The 14,531-nt window shown below is 35.6% G+C and overlaps 1 protein-coding gene across 2 annotated transcripts in view; it reads left to right on the top strand.

The window, feature by feature from the left end:
- The window catches only part of ARHGEF12 (Rho guanine nucleotide exchange factor 12), a 171,604-nt gene that overhangs the window by 57,754 nt on the left and 99,319 nt on the right, over positions 1 to 14,531 (top strand). Inside the window, exons 2-4 of one of the 2 annotated variants that reach the window (XM_081152833.1) lie at positions 8,103 to 8,126; positions 9,448 to 9,533; positions 11,335 to 11,391. In XM_081152833.1, the coding sequence (XP_081008959.1) occupies positions 8,103 to 8,126; positions 9,448 to 9,533; positions 11,335 to 11,391 (167 nt within the window). The remainder of the gene's footprint in view (positions 1 to 8,102; positions 8,127 to 9,447; positions 9,534 to 11,334; positions 11,392 to 14,531) is intronic. The other variant, XM_081152834.1, reaches the window with a different exon arrangement.

The following is a 14,531-nucleotide window of genomic DNA, read 5'->3' as shown; positions in this document are numbered from 1 at the left end:
GCTGGATTTGGAGGCTCTGGGGAGAGTCTGTGTTTGCATATCGAGGCAGTCTGCCTCTTTTGCTGGGTTTGAGACCTTTTTGTGGATACCACAGTGATAGCTGAGTCCAGCCACCAGTCTGCTGTGCTTGTGGCCACTTAATTCAACCTGCATTCGAGCCCAAGAGTAGCTACTGCTTATGCCAGGCTTAAGGCCACCTGAAGGGAGTTGTGATGCAAGTTTCAGTGGTACTGCTTGTGCTAGTCTAGTGGCCACTTATCAAGTGCCCCATAGCACGCTGAAGCTGGCCACTGCTTGTTGGGGTTTGTGCACCTGTGAGAGGTTTTGGGAAATCTATATCATAAGCCTAGGTTTGCCACTTTTGTGGAGGAGCTGCTGGAATAGGCTAGCTCCCAGGGAGTGATTTGGGTGGGGCTGGATTTCAGGGGGTCACTGGGGCAGGGGTAAATAATGTTAGCCAGGTTAATGAATACTCAGATTTGGTGCCTACTTGTGCTACACTGTTTGGGTGGGGAGAGGGTTAACATAGCAACAGTGGTATCTGCCAGCTCTTCAGTCCCCAGAGGAAGTTACCTTGACTCCTGTTCCTCCAGTCCTGGCCCTGTAGTTAGTCAGTTTACTTCCTTCCCATACGTTGCAGTTGCTTTTTTGAGCTGCTCTCTCTGCATTGGACCCCAGAGCGAGTGAGTTTGTTAGTGACCTGCAGCATCTTGGTGTCTAGCAGCCTTTTCTCTTTATGGGATGCAATCTCTGCTGGTTTTCCCAGCCTGATGTTATGGGGACTCCCCTTCCTGGCACATGCCCTGGGTTGGGGAACCCATTGTAGGGCTGGGCCTCTTCACTCCCCAGGGGGATTTCCTCAGCCAAGTTACCCTCCTGATTCTTAATCACCATTCTGTGGATGTGGGACCTGCTTGTTATGTGTCTCTACCTCTCTTATCAGTCTGGATATGGCTGCTCCTTTATATCCTCAGTTACAGGACTTCCTTCCAGCTAGTCTGCAGATGGCTCTCAATGATGGTTGTTCTATAATTTAGTTGTAATTTTAATGTGGTTGTGGGAGAAGGCAAGCACAGAGTTTACCTACTTTGCTGTCTCGAAACAATTGCTTTAGAAGAAAATAAAACACTTTGATGGATATGGAACGTGTATTTTGTAGAAGTTTCAACTGTAAATGGTACTGACTATGATTAGTTTTTTAGTAGGCTTTGCCTATATTTAAAATTTATGTAGCCTGTAAATTTTATTTATTTATAGAACTGTTTCACCAGTTAAGGAATGTAACTTAGATGAATTTAAGGGTATGCAATCAGAATACTTACCCATAATGTATTTCTTATACAGTTTTAAAAATGTGAAAGTAGAAAACATGGGATATCCTATTCCTTTAGATATTTTCCTGGAAAGTGTATGAGGTTTTTTATTTCTTCACAAGGAATCGACCTATGTAGGTTTATTTCAAGATAATTGTGAGTATATGGGAATTGTGGTTCCTTGTGTTTCTTTGGATTGTGAGTTTTGGGCAAATCCTATCTGTTTAGCTTTGTAGGTATGGATAGGTGATGATTAGTTTTTTTGTGTTCAGGGATGAATGCATATTAAGTACAATGCCTTAAAATAGGCAGATACCATTAGTAACACTGTGTGCTTTTGTTTGTTTTTCCTTCTAAGACTTTAGAAATAAAAGACTCCTGTTCCTTTCATTATGTTGGTACTTGATAGAAATGTTTAGAAATGTTTATGATAAATTTATTATCATTTGCTTTCTTGTTCAGTCAGTATTCCTTGCTACAGAATACCATTTTTATTGATGCTTTAAATTTTTTCTTTCATAAAATAATGCAAACAAACTGCAAATGCATCATACATGTGATTTAAAGAAAACATTTTGAGTAGAACTTTTTTATATTAGAAAAATAAAATGTTATTTGACATCTTTCATATTTTAATTTTACATTTTAGTAATATTGTCATGATCAGATTAATGCTGGAGTTTATCTCAATGACACCTCAATGTGAAAGGTTAAAGCTAACCAAGACATTCTACTTTTTCAGAAGCATGATTGTATCTTTTGGCAAATTTGCAGAAAACAGCTTGTCCTAACAAATTTTGCAGAGTTCTCACTTTAGTTTACAAAATCTGAACTTTAATCTCAATATATTTTATGTAAAATCTTGTTGGAAAATAAACCCATCCCAGATTAAGAGGGCTTCTTTTTCCCCCTTTCATTTTTATTATTTTCACATACATATCCTCTAACAGGTGTTTGTGAAACAAGATTAAGGTTTAAATCCCTATCAAATGAAAAACATATATTGTCCCTACTTTACAAATCATGAGGTTATATTGTAGAGTCCAGTTTATTACTTATATTTGTGGAATGATATTGACATCTCCTGTTAACATGGATTTGGTGGTTTGGATGGTGTTGAATGGGATGAGCATACTTAAGTAGTTGGAAGGCCTTATACTTTCTTCTGGCTCTTCTTTCTCTTGTCTTTTTGAGGTGAATAGTTTAAAGTCTAAAAAGACACTATATAACTTAATAGTGATTATCTCAAAGGAAGTTATTTTAGAAACCTTATAGGATGTACTCACAAAAGTGATAATGTCCCAGTTTGTCAATAAGGAAATGAAAGCCTTTAATAAGCTGTTACTTTTATTGTGAACTACTTTTCCCAGTTGAGAAATAACCAATATCCAATTTATCATAGCTCTGGCAGAGGGAATTAAAATAATCTAGAATTTACCATTTGATTTGTCACAGTATGTCATAGTAAGGGTCTGCCATGTGTTTAAGTTCTTTGTACTAAGCTGTATTTAAGATGTTAATTTGAAATCTTCCATTGCATTTGAGTGAATCACTTTTGGATTTTACACAAGAACTAAGCTCCTTGGTCCTAGTCATTCTGTGGTTTGTATTGCAAGGTCCAGAGTTTTAAAACTAATAACATGGTGAAAAATCCTCCATGAGTCATCTGTCAGCCGTAGCTTCTGCGTCAGAGCCTTTCTAACGTAATGTTTTACTGCCAGCTCTGCCAACTTTTCATTGCTTCCGCTCGATATGCTAACAAACTACCAAGGTAGGCGACATTCAGGTGTTTTTTTTTTTGATAGTTTCATAATTTTTAGTTCTTTAAGTGACTCTAAGCTAGACCAGTTATAAATTATTGGTGGTGAAAGGATTTATGACTGGGGTTCTTTTCGAGGGAGGGGCCATTTATTACTTTTAGTTCTGTTAATCTTACTGTCCAGAGATCTAAAGATTGAATTAACAGTTCAGCTGACATCAGTGCTATATTCTAAATACCTATACTTTAAGGGCATTTCTGTGTTGTTTACAAATACCCTTTAAGTTATTTTGTGAAAAATAATAGAATAATAGAGCTAGCTGGTTCATATTCATATTAGAGTAATTTAATTGTTCTGCTTCACGCTGTTGAATTATTTTGTAGCAGTAGATAAACGAAAAACTTGACTTACATGCAGGATACAGAATGTCTTAATCATTCTTGATATTTTAAGAGAGATGAGAGGTAACAGACTTTTTTTGCTTAGTGTCAGGTGTAGTCAACACAATTTTGCTAGCTTAAAAAAAAAAAATCATTAAAGCTAATTACCAGGAAAATTTAACGCTTTGGTTGTAACCTGATCTTTTTTCTTACCCTGAAGCATATGGGAATTTTATTAACTTGAGTATTGATGTTACTTTTATATAATATTATAACAGGACTTGGTGAGTTGAATGTATTACTGGCTTTGAATTATGCCTTTCTGTGGATTTTACTGAGCTAAAAACCTATTTGAATATTGTTAGTCTTTTAAGTTTATTTTTCTTTTCTATTTAATTTGAAGTCATGCCACAAAGGTTCAGATTTTATTTTTGTTCTTCCTAATAGCTAATAATAATTATGTGGTTACTATGTGCCTTGGTAGTGCTTCTCATTTAATGCTTATTTTCTAATTTAATTCTCAAAATAAATTTGAGGTAGGTACTAGTATTATCACTATTTTACAGATGATGCTTATAGAGATTAAGCAACTTAGCCAAGTTCAAGCATTTTTTAAATTGTGCATTAGAATATGTGGCTAGTTAACTTTTTTCCTGAGGAGTCCTTGCTCACGTGTAATTTTCATTGACTGTAACAATATTGGAATAGTATTTTTTTGCACTGATGGTTATCATCAATTTACAAGTATTGAGCCTTAGAATTAACTTAGTTGTTACCTATTTTGCAGAGTGCTTTATCCACTAACTCTCCTCACTGGAGTGAATTCCAATAAAATAGTGCTATATTTCATTGACTCTTAAAATGCACAGGGTCTTACCCTTGCATTTTAACATTGCTAAAATCTAAAATCAGGATGTATTTTACAATGGAGTTTTGAGAATTCTAAATTTAGTAGTTAACATTGTTTGAATGCTAATGAAAGCTTGACCACTGTCCACTGTAGTAAAATTTCCTTAACTTCCTCCCTTTCGTTTCAATCATCCCTTATTAAGAATCATCTAGACTCCCAAATTTCTCATTATAACTGAACCCAGGGGAGAAAATATTTAAACCTTGGGAGCAGAGATAGGATAGGAATTCAGGTCTGAGTGTGATACCGCTATTTCTTCTTTCAGAACACTTTTCACTGGAGTACGGTAGTGTCAAAATCAATAAAAGAAAAATAAGATTTTTATTAAACTATTTATTATAATCAATATGTGATAACACAAAACTTTTGCAGTCCTTTGCAATTTTTTAATCCAGAAGAAATTCTGTTTACCATTCTTAAAGGAATATTTCAGTCATAAGATCTGGTATGTGTAAATATGTTGTAGAATAGTTAAACCTGGTTAAAAATGGCAGTTTTACTCATTATATAATTTTGGGGTTAATATTTAATTACCTAATCGCATTTCCCTCTGCACAGTAATAGCATATTGGGGAGAGTGTAAAAATAAAAAATTTGGGCCCTGGCCAGATGGCTCAGTTGGTTCGGGTTAATCCCATACACCAAAAAAGGGTTTTGGGTTTCTGGTTTGATTTCTCCTCCAGGCGCATATGGGAGGCAACCAATTGGTCTCTCTCTCTGCCCCCCTGCCTCTCTAAAAATAAATGTATCCCCTTCTCTCTCCCCCCTTCCTTTCTAACTAACAAGAAAAAGGCATCTATCCTTAGTTAGGATTTCTGGCGTATGAGTATGCTTAGTATAGGTCAGTGATTTTCAACCTTTTCCATCTCATGGAACACATAAACTAAGTACTAAAATTTGGCACACTAAAAAATAAATTTTTTGCCAATCTGACAAAAATAGGTATAATTTGGATTCATTCACACCAGATGGCTGTTGTGTGCTGGCTGTGGTCATTTTTTTATTTGACAGCCTAAGGGGAAAGAGGTCAGTGCTCCTGACTGAATAGTCAGGTATTGCATGTTTTAAAAATTCTTGTGGCTCACCAGTTGAAAATCACTAGTATAGTTAAAATAAAGGGTGTCTAGTCACCTTATACCAATGGCTCAAATTCCTGATAATCTTTTTCTTTATTTATTATGGTAATTTATTTCGGTACTTTGATTTTGTCTCATATCTGGAAAAATACCTACATACATAAATATGTAAATAGGTGCACAGACATGTTCATTGTTGGCTAAATGTCCAAGTCATCAGTGTGATATTTTCAAAAGGCAGACACAGTTTGAATAGGCACATATAACATTATATCAGCGTTCAAATATAGCTGTTTTACGTAAATATCTAACCAAAGGAGATTATTGCGATTTTATTATTTACTACACAATAGACAGGGACTTGAAAATACAGAGTTTTGAACACCAGAATTGTTTTATCAGCCTAGTATTGGGCTGATTTGTTGCTTAGAATATGGCCAATTATTAGCCTTTATACCAGCATTTTTGCAGCATTTGATAGTATTATCCCTTCTTTCTTGGCCTCTATGACAACTCTTTTTTTATTTATCTTCTTAATCTGTATTGGGTCCCACGTTCACAGTCATTCAGAAGCTAGTCGCCCCCACGGCCGCCCCCCCCAGGATTTGATCCTTCAGCTTTACGTGCTGTTTCAGATTTTAGCGAACACCCAGGGGTGGATTCCTCAGATCCACAGACTCTAAAAAACAATTTAAAAAACCCAATTTTAGTGGTACTTACAGTAAACCATGCTCTTATTCCTTAGGCTTTTTTCCTACTAGCTTCCTGCTTCCAGCTATCTAATTTTATCTCCATCTCAATATCAAGCAGTGGTAGGTGATTTTTTTTAGCTGGAACAAGTGAAATAGCCAGGAAGGCCCTTGCCATCGTTAGATACGTGTATATACAGCTACAACTACACATACATATGAACATACATATTTGTTTTACCACATAATTTAAAGTGGAATTTAGTGACTAGAGAAAAAATGTTATGATTTAAAAATTTTTGTTTGTTTAAAGTTCTTTATCTGGATTTTATGAATGTAGTGAGCATGTTATGATAAGCAGGTTACGCTGTAGGGTGGTCCTTGTCCTTCCTCTTCTCGTTCCAGTCTTACCCTCTTTTATACACTCCCTCTTCCTTCCCTTGCAAGAGAAAACAGCTCAGGAAGCTGTCCTACAGGCACTAATCCGGGAACTTCGGGCTTCTTGACCAGAACCTCCCTGGAGGTTGCAGTCCCCACACACGCAGCATTGCTTTGGAGGAGGAACTTCTGTAATGAGTCTCAGGCAGAGTGACTGAGGTTGCTGACTGCAAGTGTTATCCTTTGCAGAAACTCAGTTGGAAATTCTTTTTTTTTCTGCCAACTCTCATATTCTTCATCTGTGAATTAAAAAACATGTTCCTAACCCCTCCCCCCACAAGTAAGGATGGACTACTTAGGAACATTTACTTCTGAAGATTTCGTCATCTTTGCAATCAGTGTACCCTCTAGAGCAGTGTTCTCTTACCCCAGGGCCCCCTTTCCTTGTTGTCCCCGACTTTGTTGTGAGTTAACATGCCATATAACATGTTATTAGGGAAGTTTTTAGATTCTTAGTCTTCTTAGAATCAATTGTGATTTATATAGTAGTTAAAGGGAATTGTAATTAAACTTGTACATTTTTCTGTTAACTAAACTACCTCCATACCAAATAAAATAGTCATTTAAGTATCATGGTTTTATATTTCTTACTGTCTTTACTAATACACTTTTTCAAAATCCCAATTTTACTGATATTTATAATAAACCCTGTTCTTATTATCTAGAATAAATAATCTTACATGAAATACCATAGGTTGAGATAATTTCTGCAACGGACAGAGATAAAGAGGAAGGGGAGGAAATTTGAGAACTCATTTTAGACTTAGATTAGCATTTCATGTGTAGCCTCAAACTCTTACCAAGAAGCCTCCAGTAATACTCCTTTTAGAAAAGACAGCCAAGAGGAAATGATTTCGTTCTTTTAGCTTACAGAACTGAAAAAAGAAAAACATACCTTTTGTTTTCTACTTTAGGAACGTATTTTTAATAACTGATAATACTCCAATGGTAATTTTTTTCTAGATTTCTGTTATTAAAGCTAAACATACATAATTGAGGATTGTGATCTGATTATGATCAAAGGGTAGACAGATCAATAGAGCAAGTAATCAGCACCCAGATATTTTAAGGGGTGAAGAGAGGTGATGGATAAGAAGGAACATTTTCTTGCTAGGGAAACTAAGTATAATATTTTAATGGTAAAATATTTCTCTTTGCCTATCTTCATGGTTATTTTTTAGGATTAAATAAGATAATACATGTAAACAGTTTAGAGTAGAGCTTACTGTTTAGTAAGTCCTCCATACATTTAATTGTTGCTATTATTATTTGGATTTTTAAAAAGAGAACCCATACTCAGGGACAGCTGATGGTAAATACACCTGCAGTTTACTATTTAACAAAGTATTTAGGATATTAAAAATGGTATCCAGCTTCTTACTTCACCTGTTTGTTGAATTGCTTTGGGGAAGTTAGCATAAAATTTAAATCTTTTAGTCTGGTTTAATAGAATACAATAAATTTAATGACGGTCTTACAAGTGAAATAATTACATTTATCCTTTGTTTCTTCTTTTTTTTTTTTACTTTGTTTCAGGTTTCCCCTCAAAAAACCTATAAGGTAAGTTGTTCAGTTGTACTTCATACATTTAGGTTAAATTTTAATTGGAAGCATTCCTTTGAAATTATGGTGCATTTGGGGTATTTGTTTGTTTTAAAAAGTGGATTTTAGTTTAAAATTTCAAAATATTTTACAAATTTAAAATGTAACAGGTGTTACTATTTTTTCTTGAAGATGGCATTGTTTTGATAATTTCAGTATTTTTAATATAAGCATTTTAAAAGTTTGTTCAAATTGGTACTTAAGGTCACTCCCTATGAGGAGGTTTAATTTTTTTTTCTTTTATTTTTCCCCCCTTTCCTGCTTTTCTTCTTCTTATATTTATTTTTATTGTTGTCTCTCTTACAGATTTTAATCTGTTGTGACTATTTTCACTTGTGAATAGCGTAGGGAGTGTAAATGGATTCCAGTTTTTGATGTGTTTTATCATCTGCTTTTAGTTAATGAACTTTGGCAAACTGGATCAATCTTAACTGCTTTAAGACAGTAAAGGAAAAAATCCAAAATGTTCAAATGTCTGTACCCATATCCGTGTCTCCACATTTATTAATTTGCCAGGATTAAATGCCTCTTCCTCAGAACTTTGAAGCATCTCTCTCATCTTGTCATAAATATTGTTTAAAATGTAGGTAGCATGTCATTCCTAATTAACATTTTTAATGACACCATAGTTTATCTTGGCATTGTTAATCTTGGCATTACAATTAATTAGTAGAGTATGTATTTATAGTCATGGTCTTATTTACTGCCCAGCCATTATCTGATCAGTATAATTTGGTAGCCCATAAGCAAAATAATAATAATTGTAGTGTCATTGGGGCTTGGCTAAGACAACTGTGACTAGAACTCTAGGCAGGCTTTAAGTGCGGCTTCCCCGAGATTTTTTTCAATGGCTGACATCAGTGCTATATTTACACAGTGATTTTAGATCTGACCATGGTATATAGGCTTGGGAAATGTACTGAATTACTTGTAGGCACAGTTTTCTTTTCTGTTGAATGGAAATAATAATGATTAGCCTTTGAAAACCACTGAAAGAATTTAAGCAGTTATATCTAAGAATAAAACAGGCTTTATTACGGAATACTATTTTTATAATTTTTAAGTACTTTTTATAACCAGGTAACTAGACTCTGAGTAACATGTAGCACAGACTGAATTTTAAAACTTCTTGAAAAATATAAATTAGAGAGGTTTATGGGACTGTATAAGGTAAACTGATATCTTGGTTTCTCTCTGTAAGACACACTTGAGATTTTTAAACCGAGTTTTTATTCTGACTGTTTTGTAGTAACTGTTTGATTGCTTTGATTTAATTTAGGCATGGAAGTATTTTGAACCGAGAGTCACCAACAGATAAGAAGCAGAAAGTTGAGCGCAGTGCATCCCATGATTTTGACCCCACAGGTAAAAACACTGTTTGTTCTTCCAAAGGATATTGAAAGGAGTAAACTTGAGGATACTACAGCTTAAGCTACATAACTCCCCAAAACACCGGTTTAAGAAGCAGGACTTCTGTTTAGGACTCTCCTTCCTCTTCAATTATACAACATAAACCCTTTGCATTCAGGAGAAATGCAAACATTTTTAACTTTCAATACTATGGATTCCACTATGGAAACATCATTGTAAAGTGTATTATATTTAAATATAGTGATGATAATAGAAAGAGTTTTTGCATTATAATTGGTTTTTTAAAAATGTTTTTATTGATTTTAGAGAGAGAGAGAGATAGAAATACCGATGAGAGAGAAGCATTATTGATCAGCTGCCTCCTGCACGACCCCTACTGGGGATTGAGCCTGTAACCTGGGCATGTGCCCCAAGGGGGAATTGAACCAGTGATCTCTTGGTGCATGGGATGACACTTAACCAATTGAGCCACACTGGCCAGGCCATAATTAGGTATTTTGTTAAAACCAAGGACCTAGTATTAAGATAAATCATAGGTATGAACCAGTAGTATGTCATAAAATCAAGTCTATAACAACTACCAATTTCCTTAGTCATTTAAAAATTCAAGTCTGGAGTAGGTAAAATGCAACTTCAAAATTAATTATCATCTCATTTTAGAGTAAGCAAATGAAGAAATCCCTTTTTCTTCAGGAAAAAGTATCCTGACCTCAGAGCTGTCTTTCAACCTCAGTAGTGTTGCTCTTTCCTAGAGTTTTATGTTAGCAGACTTTTTACTATTTATATTCTGTAATTTATACACATAGTTTGAACTCCTCTTATAAAATATAGGCTTTTGCTTTCTTCTTGTAAATTTACCAAGGATTTAATTTATAAAAATTGCTTGATAATTTTGCTTCCATCATTTGAAACTGATGTGTTGTTTGTGCATATACTATTTTATGTTGCTGTGACAAAAGGTAAAGTAAGTGAATGCTAAAGTTCCCAGATACATAAATACAATGTATCTGTTTTTAGATATTTTCATTTAGAAATAAAATTTTTAATTTTTAATAGAGAGTAAGTATATTTTTTGTATCTAATTAAGATGCTTTATGCTTTTATTTTTATTATCTAAGAAGGAAAGCATAGGAAGTGAATAGCTAATAATTTACCTGCATCTTTGGTAGTAGGTAAAAAATGAAACCTCAATCATCAATTTAGGAGGTTTTGGTGGTAGGAGTATATGATATGTAACATACTACATATTACATTAAAGATAATGGGTCTCCATTAAACGATAATTTTTAATTTCTGACACCTAATTTTGACATCATGGGGCTCAGAGGCTTTTATTTACATGATTACTTACTCTCTTGATAATGAGGGTCACAGTTTTCTGCCCTATGTTCATGAAAGTATCACGGTCTCTTTAGATTGACTTACTCCGTATTGTTCATCTGTGATGTGACAGGTTTAGCAAAGTGATACGCAGTGCTTCATAATGAGATAATTAGAGCTTTTAGCGCTTTTCTGTCTCTAAAATTGTCAGATGATATATTTTGTAGACTATTCTTGTGTTATTTTGTTTGAACATATTTTTATTAGCACTGTCTTTTCTTTGGTAAATCTTTAAAATATGTCATTACTTGTACTGTTCGTGACTATTCTGAAGTGCTGTCACCTGTGATGTTCGTACTTTATGTTTGCACGATTTAACTTGATCATGATTCATTCTTTTTCCCCCATGAATTTTTCCCTTACATTGGTCTCCATATTTTCTATATCTCTCTCCTTTTCTCCCGCTCTTGTGCAGATAGCTCCTCCAAGAAGACAAAGTCTAGTTCAGAGGAGAGTAGATCCGAGATATATGGTAAGCTTATATAGCGAATTCAGCCTTGCACCTTTGGAGCTTGCTTCATGCCCTTTCCTTTTTTAAAACAACTGCAGCCTTCCCGTGTCTGCTCTGCATGGCATGATCTGCAGGGAAAGGGAGCCTGGGGTTTTAATGTGGCTGTGATGTGGAAGCTTAAGGTTGCTAGAAACTAACATTGCAGAGTAAGAATAGGTCACACTACTCCTCATCTCTTTCATTTTGTCCATGTTCGGAAAGTGATTATCTCTAGAATCTTTGAGTGAGGTCCTCCGTAGAACACAAATAGGCGTGGAATCCTCCTTAACTTCTTCCCATGCCCCATGCAGAGTTTGGATCATGCAGAATTTCATCCATGCTACCAGTCTTTTCCGCTAAGTATAGTGCTAGTGTAATTTAATGTGTGGTAGCAGTTCTTTGGAATTTTTATTTTACTTTTTATTTGTTTATTTTTAATTGCCTCATCTTCTGGAAATGCTGTTCTTACATAATTTATCCACACCAGCAAAAATACCTTAAGTATTTTATTTTTGTAACTTGAAGAATTTGCCTGTGCCTTTCATAAGTTTCCCCAAAGCTTATTCTGCGTGGGAAAATTTCAAAATGGCACCTTCTTAAAGTAATCTTTATAAAGAGTAGGTTTAACCAGAATGGTCAACTTTTATAACAGATGATTGAAACACTAATATTTCCAGATTGTGTCCTGTCTTCCAAGGGTACTATAAACCATATTTGTGAAGTTCATACATATTTTTCCTTTTCCTACTTTTTCTTTCCCTCTGGCCTTGTTTTGATATCTAATTTGTTTTTTGAGAAAAGTGAATAGGAGAAGCAGGGCCTGGAACCAAGACTTTAAAAATAATCTCTGAAAGACTAAGAAGTTATTTTTTTTAAAGAAAATTCCAGATTTGGCATCAAAGGAAAATCATGTCTTCTCTAATAGAGCCAAAGTCTATCAAATAGAAGTTTCCCAGGTATAGCTGTGTCCTAGCTTGATAAACATGAAAGGGAAATAATATGTGAAAATTTCCCTAACCCTCAAGACATTTTACAGTTTATATCTCCTGAGACTTCAGCTTGTAATATCAGTTACTTTTAAATATTACGAGGCCTCAGTGTTTGGTTATAAAGCGGTAAATGCTTCTTTGTTAGATAGTTCTTTGCTTGGGTTTTTGTGGTGAGTGTTTTTTCTATATAATTAAGCCTTTTACAGTACAGTAGTTGAACAAGGAATGTGTACCATGCCAAACACATGTCAGGTTTATGTTTTTTCTTCCTAAGTATTGAGCTCCACATAAGTAAGAAGTAGCTTCTGAATTTCTCAAGACTCTTACTCTGATCTCTATAGAGAGTTTCTGATTGACGATCCTCTCCTTAGGAGTGGGAACACGATATAGCCCCACTCATTTCTAGTAACCTTTGCAATTTTGTATTTTACACACATGCACCCATTTTCCTAGATCTGTGGATCTGTGCAATGCATGCAAAAGCTTGCTGTTTGCTTAAGATGATAGGATGTTTGCTTTGGATAATAAGGTGATAGGTATGTATGAAAGCTTCTGTTTGATTTGGGTGTTAGTATTCCAGTGATACTGACACGCGTGCCGACCTACCGTTAGCCTGGTAGTAATAGGGAAGCAGGGTGTGGATTCTTTGGGTATTTGTTTATTGAGAACCCTTGAAATGCCTTTTTTGGAAGGAACTGAGCCATGAGTCCCCAAAAAGCACTTAGAGAAGGATGAGTTTATCAGAACTGAGGGAGCATTTTAACTTAAATCTCTTAGACATTACAAATATTTTATCACCTCTTTGATGAATAGACTTCCTCAGACTGTGAGCAGTTAGCATGGGTGAAAAAGAATCTCTCTAATCTTTAGGGAGCCAAGGAAAGCTTGGACATACTGGAGTATGAGAGTAGAACAAAGCGACCGGTCACATTGCTTTAGTGTAGGGTCTCTCAACAAGCCAGCTTCTAACTTTGGAGATTATACATTGTCTTGGAGTAAAATTCACTAACTGGACACTTAACACAAATGCCAGTTTATTCACTTACAAATTGTTTAAACTTTCTAAGCGATTTTTTAAAAATATTTTTAAATTTTATTTTTGTTTCAAATATTACAGATGTCCCTTTTTCTCCCCAATGACCTGTTCCACCCCCTCCCCAGTCCCTCTCCCCACCATTGTCCGTGTCCTTGGGTTGTGTATATATGCACATAAATTCTTTGGTTACTCTCCCCCCCCTCCACCCACCTGCCTCCTCCATCCCTCTGACATTCGTCAGACTCATCTATGCTTCCATGTCATTGAATCTATTGTGTTCATCAGTTTATTAAGTTCTTTAGATTCCACGTATAAGTGAGATCATGTGATGTTTGTCTTTCTCTGCCTGGCTTATTTCACTTAGCATAATATTCTCCAGTTCCATCCATACTGACCCAAAGGGTACGAGATTCTTCTTCTTTACAGCTGCGTAGTATTCCATGGTGTGAATATCCCACAGCTTTTTATCCACTCATCTACTGATGGGCACTTGGGCTGTTTCCAGATCTTAGCTATTGTGAACTGCACTGCTGTGAACATAGGGGTGCATATATTCTTTCTGATTAATGTTTCAGGATTCTTAGGGTATATTCCTAGAAGTGGGATCACTGGGTCAAAAGGCAGCTCCATTTTTAATTTTTTGAGGAACCTCCACACTGTTTTCCATGGTGGCTGCCCCAGTCTGCATTCCCACCAGCAGTGCACCAGGGCTCCCCTTTCTCCACACCCTCGCCAGCACAAGTCGTTTGTTGATTTGTTGATGGAGCCATTCTGACAGGTGTGAGGTGACACCTTATTGTGGTTTTAATTTGCATCTCTGATGATTAGCGACGTTGAGCATTTTCTCATGTGTCTCTTAGCCATCTGTGTGTCCTCTTTGGAGAAGTGTCTATTCAGGTCCTTTGCCCATTTCTTAATTGGGTGGTTTGTCTTCCTCTTGCTGAGTGCTATGAGTTCTTTGTACAGTTTGGAAATTAGCCCCTTATCAGATGCATCCTGGGCAAATATGTTTTCCCAGACTGTGGGGTTCCTTTGTATTTTGAGGCTGTTTTTTTTTTTTTTTCTGTACAGAAGCTTTTCAGTTTGATGTAGTCCCA

The sequence above is a fragment of the Miniopterus schreibersii genome (genome assembly GCF_964146895.1).
Source record: "Miniopterus schreibersii genome assembly, chromosome: 12".
Classification (NCBI taxonomy): Eukaryota; Metazoa; Chordata; class Mammalia; order Chiroptera; family Miniopteridae; genus Miniopterus; species Miniopterus schreibersii.
This window is presented reverse-complemented; position numbering and strand designations above follow the sequence as displayed.